The sequence below is a fragment of the Stegostoma tigrinum genome, chromosome 18 (genome assembly GCF_030684315.1).
Source record: "Stegostoma tigrinum isolate sSteTig4 chromosome 18, sSteTig4.hap1, whole genome shotgun sequence".
Lineage (NCBI taxonomy): Eukaryota > Metazoa > Chordata > Chondrichthyes > Orectolobiformes > Stegostomatidae > Stegostoma > Stegostoma tigrinum.
This window is the reverse complement of record NC_081371.1, coordinates 14,138,986-14,155,773: the sequence shown is the minus strand read 5'-3', so window position 1 is coordinate 14,155,773 and position 16,788 is coordinate 14,138,986. Positions and strand designations below refer to the sequence as shown.

The 16,788-nt window shown below is 40.7% G+C and overlaps 2 protein-coding genes across 2 annotated transcripts in view; one reads left to right on the top strand and one right to left on the bottom strand.

The window, feature by feature from the left end:
• LOC125460855 (ADP-ribosylation factor-like protein 8B-A) overlaps window positions 1-5,302 on the top strand; it is an 85,977-nt gene extending 80,675 nt beyond the window's left edge. Inside the window, exon 7 of the mRNA XM_048548977.1 lies at window positions 1,707-5,302. Coding sequence (XP_048404934.1) covers window positions 1,707-1,756 — 50 coding nt within the window. The 3' untranslated portion in view covers window positions 1,757-5,302. The remainder of the gene's footprint in view (window positions 1-1,706) is intronic.
• A 706-nt stretch (window positions 5,303-6,008) lies between these two features.
• On the bottom strand, window positions 6,009-8,878 carry tmem229a (transmembrane protein 229A). Its single transcript, XM_048548974.2, has one exon. The coding sequence runs from the start codon at window positions 8,501-8,503 to the stop codon at window positions 7,469-7,471; it is 1,035 nt and encodes a 344-aa protein (XP_048404931.2). The 5' UTR covers window positions 8,504-8,878; the 3' UTR covers window positions 6,009-7,468.
• Between the last annotated feature and the right edge of the window lie 7,910 nt (window positions 8,879-16,788).

Genomic DNA, 16,788 nt, shown 5'->3' with positions numbered 1-16,788 from the left:
ATGAAACAGATGGAGTAGGGCAGCGTTACAGAGGTGTTAGTCAGTGTTCTGACTGATGATGAGGCTGTACAGTCAAATTCTTATGCTGAGGTCTGATTTGATTTTCATGTTTTGCCTCAGCCTTAGACAATTGCTGGAAAGAGTGACAGAATCTGTTATAAGCAAGTAGAGTTTATGATGCACTCTGAGGATGATGATGACCTTCCCAATATTTTGTTATAGGAAATTTCTGTTCATCTAATGTTGTTGTATGCTAGACCATCTGGCAATCTAGAGACAATAACAATGAGGTAGAACAGAATCTCTTCTGCAAACATGCAGAAACTAATATTGTAATCAATTGCCTCTTGTGTTCAGATGATGTCAGTGCAGGGATTTATGTAGATGAGGAGTAGGAAGGGACAAGGAAATATCTGTGGGAGTCATCAGAAATGGTGGTACAAGGCAGGAAGGGAAGGCATTGCAGCTGTTTCTCTGACCAAGAGAACCAACAAGTAAATGTTTTCCTCTCAAAAGTCACATTTTGCCTCTATCACTGGCTTACACTTACCTCCTGTTAAAACAATGCAATGTAGCTTGAGAACTCAGCAGAGCAGAGGAAGGCAAAATATTTCCCCATTCACCCTGCCCCAATTCTCTACTCCTGTTTCTCTGAAGTAAGCTTTTAAATTGCTGATTTTCTTGTAGAAGAGTAAGAAGATGTAGAATTTACAGATCTCGTGTTAAGTAGTATGTACAGCCAACAAAATGTCTTAAATCTTTGCATTCAGGCATGTCTCTGAAAATACTCTGAGCACTAACGAGGAAATATATCTACATATTCTTGTTCAGGTATCCCTCAGATGACAGTTTTCAACTCTTTTGTGGTAGTATTTTTGTTTGTTGAAGCTGGACAATTAACGTCTTGTGCATTAGATGGAAAATTTTATCCACTTATTAAAAATGAAATAATAAAATATATATTTATTTCAGGAACATTTCAGTGAAAGAAGTTTAATTTAAGACAATTTTCACTAAACTCTTTAGAACCAACCTGCTTGGATTTAGTTTACGTGCTGTTGAGCTGAAGTGAGCTTAGTTGAGCTTCAAAGGTGGGTCATGGGCAGGCCTTTTTCTGTTTTCCCATCTGGTAAATTATAAATTAAAATTGTTTTGCTTTTCTCTTCACAGTCATTATAAAAAATTGAAAAATGGAAAAGTAAATGTGTGAAACCATGCACTGGCTTAGAGTGAGCACAAGTGCTTGAATAAACAATGATAGAGTTTGAATCATATGTATAACAATTCAGAAATTCGATCTTGAGTTGGAGCTGCTGTACATGACTACTTGTGTGAATCTCATTGTACACATATACTGCATTAAATGGAGATTCATGATACAAACTATCATCAAGCCAACTCAATGTACTACTTACACTTAAAATGTTTACAATGATTGTTTTAAAAAATAAGTTAAGCGGCTTTAAAGAAAAAGGCACCTTCAGTAATTTAATAAGCAATTTGATTTTCACTACTTCTGTGTTTCGTTAAATTAAACATTTGAAACATTGTGTAGAGTAAGTTGAAGGTACTTGAATGGCTCTCCATGGTATTTTCAGAAATTTCAAGGACAAGATACAGATAAGCAATTATTGTTACTCTTTTATTTCTGAAATATGAATAGTGACAAAATGCTACAATTCATATCTTAAATTGTCTCCTTGCAGACATTACACTACAGTGGCTTATTCAGCACTCCAAATCCAGGCACTGTTGAGGTTGGTCTCCTGTTGTAGAAGATGGTAAACAGCTTGTCCATCCTATGTACCTTGGAAAGAAGTATGGAAAAGTAAAGCCTAACTCAGCTGGGCCTGAGTCTTTCAATCCCAGTTCTTGTTATTATGGACTTCTAAGATTTCTTCTTTGCTTTCCTTTGACTTCAGGTCATTTTCTACGTTTAAGGAAAATTGTGCCATTCAACAGTAATGCTGAGTAATCATAAATTATTTTGGTAAGCCATGGGCACATGGCTTCTTTATTTAAGAGATGCCTCTGAAAAAAAGACCCACAGAAAATGTCTATACCCTTTTTAATAGGATGATATCCTGATTGTGTGTTTCTCATTTTGCATGTGATGTATTAATATAGAGCAGTATTTCAATGTATGATTACTGATCCAAAAGAACTGACCCTATTTATAACAGCAATGGTTTGCTTGACCAGTGAAGATAAGTTCCTGCTAAATTGAAAGTAGTTATGTGAATGCACAAGCAGGAGAGCAATATTTTGCTGATTGATGGGGATGCTTTCACTTTCCTATTTTGACAATATCATGGATTGCACTTTTATACTAACATCAATATAGTTCTGTCAAATGGTTTTCCATCCATCTCAAAGGCCATCTACATCCACAGGGTAGCAGGGAAATTCAGTTGACATTTCCTTCATATCTTAATTGCTCTTTCAAATTATTTGCATTCATCAAGACATAAGCCATAAATATAACCTAATGATTTCATGCAAATTTGAAAGAAGGCTGCAAATTGATTTTATTGTGTGGAAGTGATATGCACCATTCCAAGTTTCATCTTTTATTTTGTGAATCTCAATATGAGAACAGCACAAAATAAGGCTATTATCAATGTTTTAGTACATATGGAACATCAGACTCTGCCAAGTGGAGGATAGTAGTATCTGGACTGTACCACAATGACAGCAAATTTGAAATACATCCAACAATTGCTTGAAAGTGCAGTCTGATGATCACAAGTCTGTTTCAAATTGGCATGTTACACGGTGAGATGCAGGTTTTAGTCCAATTTGATGTCATAATTGTCTTTCTACTATAGCACTTAAACAAGCCTGTAATCACGATCTCTCAAACTAACTATGTTCTTTTACAGTACCAGAGACTTTGCCACCTACTTCACATTTGTTCCCTTTTATATTTGTTATTCTATGAAGTCTCAGTAGAGCAGTTACATTGCAAACTAATGAGTTGTATGTTACATCATCTTAATCCTTTTTTAAAAAGGCATTATGCAAAGAAGCATGGGTACATTGACACAAATATAAGACTTGTTGTAAATGAGAATTAATTTATGTTCATCCGTACTGTAAGGGAATTCAGTAACTTCTAAATCTTTGTTTCGATCTAACCAATCCTCTTGCTCTATGACGTTTAATGTATTTTGATGGTGGTAATTGACGAATAAAAATTGGCCCAGTACGTGAAGATAATTTGCTCCACTTCTATGATTATCTGTATAAGTAGGCTCTTGGTTTAACTTCTAAACTGAAAGATGAAAATGCAGCACTCTTTCAGTATTGCAATGAAGTGTCAGCCGAGATTATGTGTTCAAGTGAAGTGGACTTTAAACCTATAACATCTGACTCTGAAGCACTGGGCCAGGCTACCTTGTGATGAATCACTGAGTACAGTAATCTCTGATGGCAGTTTTTCCAGTGCTAAACCCTGAATTGTCAAATATATTTTTATTCAAAAGATTTACAGGATCAGACCTCTCCTGTTCTCCTTTTCCGTTGGTAAAATATGGTTATGATCTCATTTTTAAAATTATTCGAACCTGTAACTTGACAATGGTTAATCCGTATAAACTTTGAAAGCATGTATCTACTTTTCATTTTAGTTTTCCTGTATTTTAGCCCCCCTAATTAACAAGGCACTTTTTAAAAAAAATAAAGTTGCAGTTTTATTATAAAGGATAGAATCTGTCAGTGGAAATTTTTACAAAACCTGTCGTGATCATTTAAATAGTACTAGTCAAAGTTCAGAATAAGTTTTCAGCTTTTTCCATGCGAAGCCAGTTCCTGTGATCCAAGCAGAATTGTGGGGTTAGGGCCATTTTATAAGTTCCAGAGGATGGAATGCCTTCTGTATTTACTGTAAAACTTACTTTATACACAGGTGAATTACCTTTTAGCATCCATAGCAGTTAAGTAACATTTGGTGATGTAATTATTTGGGCATCATGAAGTGGCTCTTTTCCTAAAACAACACCAATTACAACAGAACCTGGAATTTAAATTTTAGTATTACTTTGTGATGTAACATATTATTTAAAATAAATGTATTAGTTTGACACTGTATTTAATACTCATTAGACACGAACCTTGTCTGCATGGTGCTCAAGCGGTGGACTAAACATCCCACATTTTCACTTTATGTTATTTATGTGCAATGTATTTTAAATTGTTTCATCCATGAGACGTGTATTTTAACTGTATAAAAGTTGAAAAATGAGACATAGCTCGAAAGTTCTGGTCTCTTGCTCAGTATAGGAAAAAAGACTGGAAATTGGTCATTTGCATTGCAGTTGTTGTGCTGTCATAGCGGTGTTCAATTTAGAAATATAGATTTTAATGATATATTGAAGCAGCTTTGAGCATTAGAATCATAAGCATTTAATCCAGTCTACTATGTTGGTGTGGTAGCTCACATTGTTCTACTGTATAGAATGGAACATATACAGAATACACTTTCTTTTCCAAATTTACAATCACTGAAGACAGTGACAGACAGCTCTAATGTGTGACAAATTCTACGGGCGTTTCTAAATAATGAATTCACACTCAAAGTCTCTGTCTGCAAACTAAGGAATCACAATATTTCTAAGCAAAAACAGTATTTGATGAGTGAACGATAAAAAGAATTATTATATAGATTGCATTGAAGGAGGCTCATGTGAACTACAAACACTGGCATCGAATGATTGAGGTGACTAGCCACTTCGTTCTGTGTAACCTTCACATACCTGAGTGCTCAGAATATTTGAACAATTCTTTCAAAGAACTAGCACAGACAAAATGGGCTGAATGGCCTATTTCTATGCTGTCTGATTCTAAACGTGTCCGACATATTTTAAAAACTGATAGACCATTCCTTTTTCAGCTTTTACATTGAAAAACTGTTTTGGTCTTGAACAGTATTCCAAACAATTTTTAGGCATCCATACAATAGCAACCCAAGTAGATACTTCAGACTGATGGTGCTAACTGGAGCAACCTGATCTTTGTAAGTATAGTAATTTTTTTCTTATATTTCCAAGGGATAGGTACATATTAGTAGATGTTAGTGTGTATTCCTGCAAACTAAACTTAAGAATTCTATATATTAATAAAATGTAATGTTATTGAGGTTTGAGATAAATCTCATTACTTTAACTGTCAAAACTGTAATTCCAATGGGTTTCACACACCTCAATTTTGTAGTTTAATTGCTTAATTTAAAAAAAAACTGGAATTTTGCTTAATGACTGTGACATGTCAGCTAAATTGTGGATTAGACAAGAATTTAGGAGTGGCCATTGAATAAACCTACTACCATGATTGTTGTTTAACACCATACATTCACTGTTCAGCTACTGTAAACACACATTGGCTGTTCAATTACAATGCAGTGACACTGTCTTGAGTTCAGATGACATAAATCACTCTTACTGTTGTTTATGTCATCTGAACCCTGGTCTTGTAATTTAAGAACAGACACCTAGGATCCTGAAAATATACTGGCAGTGGTCAGCAAAATTACATCGCTGGTTGGTACTTGAAATTTTGTTAAATTTGAAACTAGTCACAAACATTAAATACTTTATGCCCACTTTCAAGGAGAAATGACTCCTAGAGGATGCTGCATTAAGCTAAAACAACTGATCATATTAGTTTACATTGTTCGCAGAGATTATCCACATAATTCAGTAATCTGGTGTTAGGTTTTCTCCTTTAACTTTGTTCTTTTGAATTAAAATAACATTTTTTTCTGATTCGCGTGAATTGTATCTCTCTCCACCTTGGTCGCTTCAGTGCTGTAGGTATTTGCCCCAATTGATCTCTTGTTTGAATATGGGCAAAGGAAGGTGGGAGTGGAAATATAGCAAGCCACAAGTCCCAAGCAGAGTTGCCTCTTGTAAAACATAAATCTATATTTACTCTATTATAATTCCCAAATAGCAGAATATGGAAGCAATGAAGAGCATGGCAGCACGAGTACAATGCAGTCCTCACACTACTTCTGTTATGTGTAATGTTTTTAATGATGCAATGTATGGATTAATTTTTGCTTAAGCTGTCTGATACAGAAGTGTACAGATTTAAACTGTGGCCTTAGCTTAGCATGTTTACAGCCTTTATCAATAATTACTTATTTTATTCATTGTACTGTACTGAATGCAAAGGTGAAGCCAAATTGTAGAGTTTTTTTTTAAACAAGGTATTGTAGTAACCCAATACGTCAGTGACACATGGCTGTTATCAAACAATGTCAACAAAATTATATATACTTCAAATAAAACACCACAGTACAATATTAAAATTGAACCTGTGTGGTTAACATGTCCATTGCAGGAACAGTATCATTGACCTGGTAGATTTGAACTCTGCTCTTGCAACTCTGTGTTCAAGAAGTTGTGCAGCTCTAGTGCAATTTTTACAATCCACATTGGATATGTTTTAATGAAATTAATAGGTTTCTACATAATGTGAACAATTGATTTTTTTTTAGAAAAAGGTAATGTACATTCAACTCTTCCAATTAGAATTATGAACCTTAATATTCAATGTATTAAAGTGAGTGTATGCCTCTGATCGGTAAGGTCTTTCATAGGTTAGGAAGAAACAATTGTCTGTTCTATTAGCCACCACATTTGGCTAAAAAAACTAAAAATACTGTGGCATGGATACAACACATGCTGCAGTACAATAGTAAGAAACGAATTCTATTTTTCATGTTCAGAAATTTCTGAACTCAGATAATGGTGTATTGGTTAGTACCACACCAGTCATTCTGATCCTAACGGGACTCAGTATCACCTCATCCTAAATTAATGACGTCGTTTTAAAAAATCCTATGCATGTTGCCTTTTTTAATTGACTCGATACTGGCTGGTATTTTTTAAAAATAGAAATTGATCTTTTAAAAATGGTTTGAGCTGCTGGTCCTATGATCATAAGTAAGTGATTTCTGAACTGCACTGGTATTGCAGCAGTAGGTGTGCTGGCAGTGATTTTCCTGTACAGGCTCATGATAAGCCTTAAAAACTGACCCACTGAGCAAAAGAGTTTCACAATGCCACAACAAGCAGCACTTGTTGCTGAATCTACCACAGCCCGATGTTTAAACTACAAACACATTAGAAGTGAGAGCAGAAATGGATTCTAAAACTGCTTCACAATCTTGATCTTCAGAATGTAACGTTCTGGTCACAGAGGAGCCCCATTGGGCATTGTTTTTTTTTCTGCAAAAGTGGAATGTGTAACGAGCAGCTAATCATCAATTTCTTACAATCTGGAGATTGCCACGAATGGAAACATGCACTGTCTGGAAACTGGGCGCTCTTCAGTTTGTTAGCGGTTATCTACAGAGATCATATCCAAAATTAAAACATACAGCAGTAAGTCTGTATCGTGTTTTTAAAAAGTTACTGAAATCTCCTAGTTTCAGATATATTAAAAAGTGAAGCTCGCGCTGCGGTTAAGTTGTACTTTTCCCATTAGTATAAATCGTCTTAGAGTTTTTGCACTTGGCATAATGGACACGTAGTAAGACATTAGACAGCACATCCTGGTAATAGCTGAGCAGCAACCAGCCTGGTAAGTACATCAATGTGATGAGGCCCATGAAATTGAGGGGATAGTGAGAGTAATCCCAAGAGCAGGCATCGTACAGGCGCAGCCCGAGTCCCCAGGTCAGCTCCCAGGTGTAGATGCAGAGGATGTAGACGGGCAGCCTCTGCCAGGTGTTCCAGCCCCAACGGTAGTGCAGCTGGAAGTAGAGCTTCTCCACCGCGAAGCTGCAGCTGCCGTACATCAGGAAGGACCAGAGCGAGGTGTGGCCCAGCAGCCGGCCGTCCGCCGCCTCCACCAGGTTGAAGATGGAGGTGAAGACGATCTCGTCCAGGAAACCGTGCATGCCGTAGAAGACGAAGCGCAGCGAGCCGGGGAGGCCCTGGGGCGGCGGCTGGCGCTGCCCGGGAGCGGGGCACTGACACTGAAGCCGCAGGAAGCGCTTGAGGAAGAACTGCGAGTCACACAGGGCGAGCAGGTAATGCAGCAGCAGTAAGCTGGTTCGCGGCTCCCCGCCGGCACCGAGCGTCGCCAGCGCGGTCTGCAGGCTCACGTACGCCGACGGGTAGAGCAGCAGGTGGAAGAGCAGCGGGCGGCGCTGGAAGAGCCTCTCCTGCAGGTACAGCCTCTCCAGGGCCAAGTGAGCGAGCGAGTGCAGCACGCCGAGGTACGGCGACGAGAAGCCGAGCATCTTCGGGTCGCTGGTGCTCACGAAGCGCTGCGCCGACGACAGCACCACGTCCAGGGCGATGCCGTGCATCCCGTAGAAGTACAGGCGCATCCATGTGGGAAGGCACGGACCGGTGCGGACGCCGCTTTCAGCACCGGACAGATCCTGGAGCCGGCCCGGGCAAGGGCTGGCGGGCTGGCGGCTCTTGGTGCCGCTCGGAGCCGTGCGATCCGCCGATGGCAGCTGCTGAGCCTCGCGCCGTTTGCTGTTCATGATCCTTTGCTGTTGAACCGTGGAAATGGGCTTTTCCAATACCTCCAGCAAATTACCCACGCCCTCTTTTTTTTCCAGCTAAAGCAAAAGTATACACACCGCTCTTTGCAAAGAAATAAACACGGACGTGCAAATAAAAGCAGAACCTAAACAACTAGCTCATTGTCCTTTAAGAAGGTTAGGAGCTTTGCTGAAACATTGAGCCCGGGTTACCTGGCAGCAGCTGTAACTCAAACTCCAACCCCGCTGTTTGCAGCAGCCTCAGCTAATGCAGACGTAACGTTTGCACTCAACACGTCGCACCTCAGACGCAGTTATCTTCCTCCCTCCTCCCTTTAAATTTCCCTCGACCCCAGCAAGACCTACAATGCAAGATCCTCCTACTTCGCCCCCCCCCCCCACCAGTTTTTGCACCATTTTCCGAGGAATTTTCCGTTCTTTTTGAAATGGTAAATCCTGCGCCCGCCCCATCCTATTTAAAACGAACACGCTATCTTGCCAGAAACGACGATTCCCCCACCGCACCCCCTCCAACGTTTCTCCACTTTGACACCCTGCTTGGAAATTGCCACCAAGGCTCCCTCAAGTTATAGTTGCATTTTAAACGACAGCCTCGGGAGGAGTTCAGACTGTGGGTATGACTGGGCAGAATAATCCCATGGGTTGTGGGGATTGCATCTGTTTAAATTTACCAAGGACTTCCAGCTCTGAGGAAGGGTCACTGGACCCGGAAACGTTAACTCTGATTTCACTCCACAGAAGTTGTCAGACCTACTGAGCTTTTCGAGCAATTTTTTGTGTGTTTCTGCCAAATGAGCCTTTTAAGGTTTTCGAATCTTTAGTTCCAATTGACAAACACCATGCATTGGCTTTACTGAGGGTGCTTTACCAGTTTTTCTGCACATATCGAAATTGCCCCTTTAATCTATTTGTAGAGGTTGTTACCGAATAGAGTTTAGTTACTTCGCTGGACCCCAGAAATGAGAAGAGAAACTCAGCAAGTTTTGGGAGGTGGTCAGGTTTTGTTTCTGCTTTTGATGTGCAGATTTTCACGATTACACTTCCTTGGATATTTATCAAATCACTGAAAAAGTTTTCATAAATCGATTAATTAAACAACATATGAACCAACCTGCTGAAATTTGCTGAAACTTAGTCATCAGGAATGACCACCTGGGTTCCTTTTCCTTGCTTGTGGAAACCTGTGTTGTGCAATGGGAGTTCTGTCACAGAGTCATAGAGTCACAGAGACATACAGCATGGAAGCAGACCCTTCAGTCCAACTTGTCCATTCCGATCAGATTTTTTTTATTTAAAAGATATACTTTATTCGTAGAATATACAAAAATTAAATATTTTACACACCTACCCGGTCATGCTAGCCGCTCCAGGTTACCCTGGGGGTACGTACAGCAACTGAAAGAAAAAAGCAAAAATCCCCGCACAGTCCCCGTTGGCCCCCTAACCATTTGGGGAAGGCGCCAGCTGGGCCCAGTTACCGAATAGGGCCCCGTTACATTCCGCTCCATGTTGATCAGATATCCTGCATAAATTTAGTCCCATTTGCCAGCATTTGGCTCATTTCCCTCTAAACCCTTCCTATTCATGTAGCCATCCAGATGCCTTTTAAATGTTGTAATTGTACCTGCCTCCACCACTTCCTCTGGCTACTCAATGTTGCCCCTCAGGTCCCTTTTAAATCTTCCCTCTCTCAAATTAGACCTATGCCCTCTAGTTTTGGACTCCCCTACACTGGGGAAAAGACCTTGTCTATTCACTCTATCCATGCTCCTCACGATTTTATAAACCTATAAACAGTCACCCCTCAGTCTCTGAACCCCCCCCCCCCCCCCAGGGAACATAGAGGCCTATTCAGCTTCTCACTATAGCTGAAGTCCTGGCAATATCATTGTAAATCTTTTCTGAACGCTTGCAAGTTTCACAACATCCGTTCTGTAGGAGGGAGACAGAATTGCGCACAGAAGTGGCCTAACCAATGTCCTGTAAGCTGCAACATGACCTCCCAACTCCTACACTCAATGCACTGACCACTGTCCTATCTAACCTTGACTCCACTTTCAAAGAACTATGAACTCCAAGGTCTCTTTGTTCAGCAACAATCCCCAGGGCCTTACTATTAAGTGTAGAAGACTTGTGCTGATTTGGCTTTCCAAAATGCTGCACCCCACATTTATCTAAATTAAGCTCCATGTGCCACTTCTCAGACCGTTTGCCCATTTGATCAAATTCCTGTTCTAATCTGAAGTAACTTTCCTCACTGTCCATTACACCTACAATTTTGGGGTCATCTGCAAACTTATTAACCAAACCCTCTATGTTTATATCAAAGTCATTTATATAAATGATGAGTGGACTGATCACCGATCCTTTTGGCATATCGCTGGTCACAGGCGCCCAGTCTGAAAAGCAACCCTCTACCACCACCCTCTGACTTCTGGCTTCGAGCCAGTTCTGTATCCAGATGGCTAGTTTTGTCTACATTCCATGTGATCTAACCCTGCTAACCAGTCCATGGCGAGGATCCTTGTTGAATATCTTACTGAAATCCAGAGATAGCAGGAACTGCCGATGCTGGAATCTGAGATAACACAGTCTGGAGCTGAAGGAACACAGCAGGCCAGGCAGCATCAGAGTAGCAGGAAAGCTGACATATCGGGTCTGGACCCCTACTGAAGTCCTTAAAGTCCACCGTTGTGCCCTTATCAATCTCCTTCATTACTCCTACAAAAAACTCTATTAAGTTATTGACAGGTGGTTTCCCACAGACAAAGCCATGTTGACTATCCCTAATCAGTCCTTGCCTTTCCAGATACACGTAAATCCTGTCCCTTAGGATCTGTCCAACAACTTAACTACCTCCGATATCAGGCTCACTGGTCTATAGTTCCCTAGATTTTCCTCACCACCTTTCTTAAATAGTGACACAACAGCAGCAAATCTCCAGTCTTCTGGCACCTCACCTGTGGTGATCCATGATACAAATGTCTCAGCAAGGAGCCCAGCAATCATTTCCCTACATTCCCACAGTGTTCTAGGATACACAGAATCAGATTTGGGTGATTTATCCACCTTTATGCATCTTCAGCCATGTAGCACCTCCTCCTCTATAATCTGGACACTTTTGAAGATGTCGCTATTTATACCTCCACATTCTATATCTTCCGTAAGCTTCCCCACTGTGAACACTGATACAAAATACCCATTTGGAGGTCAAGGAGGAATTAGCAATCAGACATCACTTCAGTATGTCAAGTTGACTCATACATCAAGCTGAAATGTGAGCTCTTTTTCTCTTGCTGTAAATGGGGTTTGATCTGTTTTGTTTTTATTTTTAAATTGTTCTGGATTCATCCAGGAAGAGTAGGCAAGTTGTCACCAAGAAAGAAGAGAACATTCCCCAAAGCCCAAGCTTGCCAACAATAATTAGGACAAATAGATAGGAGAGCTGGATGAATAGCTGCTACTCCCCTTTCACTATATGAAAGTACTAAGGATGAGAGGAACCTTGACGTGCATGTCTACAGATCCTTGAAGCCAACAAGACAAGTAGATAAGGTAGTTAAGAAGGCATATGGAATACTTGCCTTTAATGCTCAAGGCATTGAATACAACAGCAAGGAGGTTATGACAGAGCTATATACAATGTTCGTTAAGACACAACTGGAATATTGTGTGCAGTTCTCTTTGCCATACCATAGGAACGGTTACACTTGAGAGGGTGTAGAAGTGATTCACCAGGCTCTTGCCTGGGTGGAGCAATTGAGCTGTGAAGAGAGACTTGATGAGCTGAAATTGGCTTCCTTACAGCACAGATGGCGAAGGGGGTGATCTGATTGAGGTGAAGAAAATTCTGAAGTGCACAGACAGGGTAAATAGGGAGAAATTTGCTCCAATCATAGAGGATCAATTATCCAGGGACAGAGTTTTAAGGTAAAGAGAAAGATGTTTAGCTGTTATTTGAAGCAAAAGAAATCACAAGAGGGTTGTGGATATCTGGAACTCACTGCCTAAAAGGGTGGTAGAGACAGGAACCCCAAAGACATTTAAGGACTATTCAGATAAGCATTTGAAATGTAATACCATGCAGGGGCTATGGGCGAAGTGCTGGAAAATAGGATCAGATCAGATGGATGTTTGATGACCACGTGGATGTGCTGGGCTGACAGGCCTCTCCTGTAAAAACTCTATGACTCTGTGGCTCTATTATAAATGGAAGAATGGGTGTTCCGAAAAGTACTTTTAAAAGTATCTGAGGTCTGGGATAATATTCCTTTCTCAGCCAGTACCTTTATAAATAAATTGTCATCTCATATTTATGTTAATATTTGCTCTTGCCATGTTAGTATCACTGACAAGGCCAACATTTATTGCCCATTCCTAACTGCCCACAAGAGGTAGTGGTTAACCACCTTCCTGAACAACTGTAGTCCATGTGGTATAGGTATATCCGCAGTATTGTTAGGGAATGGGTTTCAGGATTTTAAGCCAGCAATAGTGAAGGAATGATGATGTCGTTCCAGGTCTTGATGGTGTATGGCTTGGATAGAACTTGGAGGTGGCAGGGTTCCCCTCTGCCTGCTGCCGTTTTTGTGGTAAGTTGTAGAGACTGTGGTTTTGAAGGGTGCAGTCAAATGACCCATGGTAAATTGATGCAGCACTGTTACACTATGCAACTGTAGTGGTGGGAGTGAATATTTAAGGTAGCCAAGTGATGATGATCAAATTGGCTTCTTTCTCTTGGAAGGTATCTAAGCTTCTTGAATGTTGTTATAGCTACCCTCATCCAGGCAAGTGGAGATCATTCCTTCACAATCCTGACTTGTGCTTCTAAGATGGTGGACAGGCTTTGGGCTGCCAGGAAATGAGTTACTCACTACAGAATTCCTTGTCTCTGACCTGCTGTAGTCCAGTTCAGGTTCTGATAAATGGTAAACCCCATGACACTGACAATGAGAGATTCAGCAATGGTAATTCTGATAGTATCAAGGAGAGATGGCTAGGTTTATTCTTGTTAGAGATGGTCTGGCTTTAGTGTGATTGAATGTTGTCTGGGTCTTGCTGCATGTGGACATTGACTGAGCAGTCATCAGCAAACATCTCCTCTCCTGACCTTGTGGTGCAAGAAAGGTCACTGAAGAAGTAGTTGAAGATAGGATACTACTCTGAGGAATTCCTGCAGTGATGTCATGGGTCTGTGATGATTGACCTCCAACAACACAACCAAGACTTTGAATTCAATGGTTTTTTTGTATGCACCAATGTAATAATAACAATGATGGTGTTTCAAACCAATAATTAAATATGAGGAAATTTGGGATATCTTTGACTTAATAACATGCTGTTCTTAACATACGTGATATCATTCCTTTAATCTTCTACTCTGCTCTTATTTCAGTTATAGCCAACATTAGTTAATTGGTCTAATCGGCAATTCTATTTAGTTAAAGCCCTTAATTTAATATTTCTTGCTGCCATTCATTTTGATTGGTTGAAAATTAGATCCACAGATGGATTTATTTTTGACCAAACCCATGATGGGAAGGTTGGCACAGCTATATAGCAGAGCTGCTGAGCTGTTGTGAAAAGTTGGGAATGTTATCTTGCTCACACACGGTAGCTCAGTCCTTTTCGTATCATTCATATGCTGTATTCAGCAAGTGAGCTTATGCAATTTAATACAAAATTCTTAACTCTGTTGCCATTCCTTCAGCTTCAGCAATGCATGGCAACTATTTGTCTACCATGTTCCTGGAGGCACTAAAATTAATGCTCAAGATAAGATGGTTATATTCATGCAAACTGGAACATTTCATCCCTATTTAATATTCCAATCAAAAAATGTCCTTCCCTATGATGTGAGTTGCAATACTGCTGTCCCCCACTGCCAAATCCATTCATGCTAATCAGTTCTAGGCTATTACCTTCAGAATGATGGAGGGACTATTGACACCAGTGTGCGAAGCAACGATTCATAGGCTGTGCTTTCAATTTATCAACTCATGACTAAAACTTCAGCAAACAGAATCTCATTAATGCTGTACAGTAAGGTTATGTCTCCAGGTATATGCATTGCTCGGTCCTTTGAGTATAGGAGTTGGGGAGTCTTGTTGAAATTGTACAGGACATTGGTGAGGCCTCTTTTGATGTACTGTGTCCAGTTGTGCTCATTCAGTTGTTGGAAGGATATTATTAAGCTGGAGAGGGTTCAGAAGAGATTTTAGGCTGGGACTTTTTTCATTGGAATGTAGGAAGTTGAGAGGTGACCTGATAGAAGTTTATAAAATCGTGAGGAGTATGGATTGGGTAATGGCAGGTTTCTTTTCCCTAGGATTGGGGATTTCAAAGCTAGTGGAGACATTTTTAAGGTGAGTGGAGAGAGATTTAAAAATGACACGGGAGCAATTTTTTTTTACACACAGAAGATGGTTCGCATGTGGAATGAGCTTCCTGAGTAACTGGTGCATGTGGGCACAGTAACAATGTTTAAAAGACATTTGGATAAATACATGAATAGGAAAGGTTTGGAGGGATATAGGCCAGGAACAGGCAGTTGGGACTAGTTTAGTTTGGGATGGTGTTTGACATGGACTATTTGGACTGAAGGCTCTGTTTCTGTGATGTATAACTGTGACTCTATGACTGTATAAATGATGGATAGTTACACAATGTAAGTTGTATAGGTGACAGCAGTTCCATTTATTTGCCAGCAGCGATTAATGGAGAGGTTCTGATGGTCTTCATTCTGACCCATTTGCCTGTGTGGAGTTTGCACATTCTCTCTGGGTCTGTGTGGGTTTCCTCTTGCTGCTCTGGTTCCCTCCCACAATCCAAAGTGCAAGTTAGGTTGATTAGTAATGATAAATTGCCCATAGTGTCCAGGGAAGTCCAGGCCATGTAAATTACCCATGGGAAAGGCAGGGTTACAGGGATAACGTGAGGGTCTGGGTCTGGGTGGAATGTTCTTTGGAGGTCAGTCTGACTCAATGATCCGAATGACTTTTTTCCATACTGTAGGAATTCTATGATTGATTTGTGTGAAGTACTTCCAAATGTCAATTGCCTATATGGCCCGGCCAGGAGCCTGGTCCTCGAGTAGTAGCGTGGGATCTGTCAGAAGGAGGGACCTGCCAAACTACAACATAAGCATCAAAGGCAGATGGCAGCTGCTGTGGAATCTTCTATCAAGCAGAGTAGATGAAGGAACACAGGAGGGGGCACCATGAACAAAAGTAGCTAAATAGCTAAATGAATGGTTTGATCCTGACTTGGAATACGAAGGGGTATTGGAAAAATGTTTTACGGTTGGGAAATATTTATCGAGTTGGCTCCTGAGTTGAATCAAAGATCTGTGTACTGGGCTGTTTGTAATTTGCAAACAGCCTTACCACTCCCCTCAGCCCCTTAACAAGCTTCTGAAGGAGCTCACAGGGTAACAGACAAGCTCTTGTCATCAGAGCTCTGCTCTTGCCTTGAAAATTGTAATCAAGCATGCTGCAAGGCATGCCAGGAGCAGAACCAGGAATAATTAACAATGCAGTGTTGCCCTGGTGAAGCCACAAAACAGGATTACTCACATGCAAATCTAAGCTGTCTAGTTCTGCCACATGCAGTCACAAACACTGGTGGACGGTTATAAACAACACAGTGGAGGAGGAAACTCAACAAATATCCCCATCTGCATTGATGAGGGTCAGTGCAAAAGATAAGGCTAAAGCATTTGCAACTCTCTTCAGTCAGAGGCCTTGAGTGGATAATCCAACTTGGTTGAGATTGCCAGCATCACAATGCCAATCCTCAGCCAATTCGGTTCATTCCATGAAACATCAAGAAATGGCTGGAGACACCAACGCTGCAAAAGCTATGGAGCCTGACAACATTCTGGCAATGTTACTGAAAACCCATGCTGCAGGATATGCCTTGTCTCTAGCCAAGCTGTTTCAGTACAGCTACAACACTGGCATCGACCTGACAATGTGGTAAATTGCCCAGGCATGTCTTGTACACAAAAAGCAGGACAAATCTAAACCCAGCCAATTATCGCCCACTTGTCTATGCTCAATTGTCAGTAAAGTGAAGGAGGTTCCTTTAACAGTGCTGTCAAGCAGTTCAAGAAGGCAAATCACCACCACCTTCGCAAGGGAATATAAGGATGGATGATAAATGTTCGCCCAGAAAGTGATGCATGAGTTAATTGAGAAGTTAAAATTCCAACACACCCAGTGATGTCAGAATACTGAGATGCCAACCAGGAGCACTACAGCACT

What these genes read in the sequence shown, in the direction of transcription:
- tmem229a (XM_048548974.2), bottom strand. Translation starts at nt 8,503, where the DNA reads ATGAACAGCAAACGGCGCGAGGCTCAGCAGCTGCCATCGGCGGATCGC.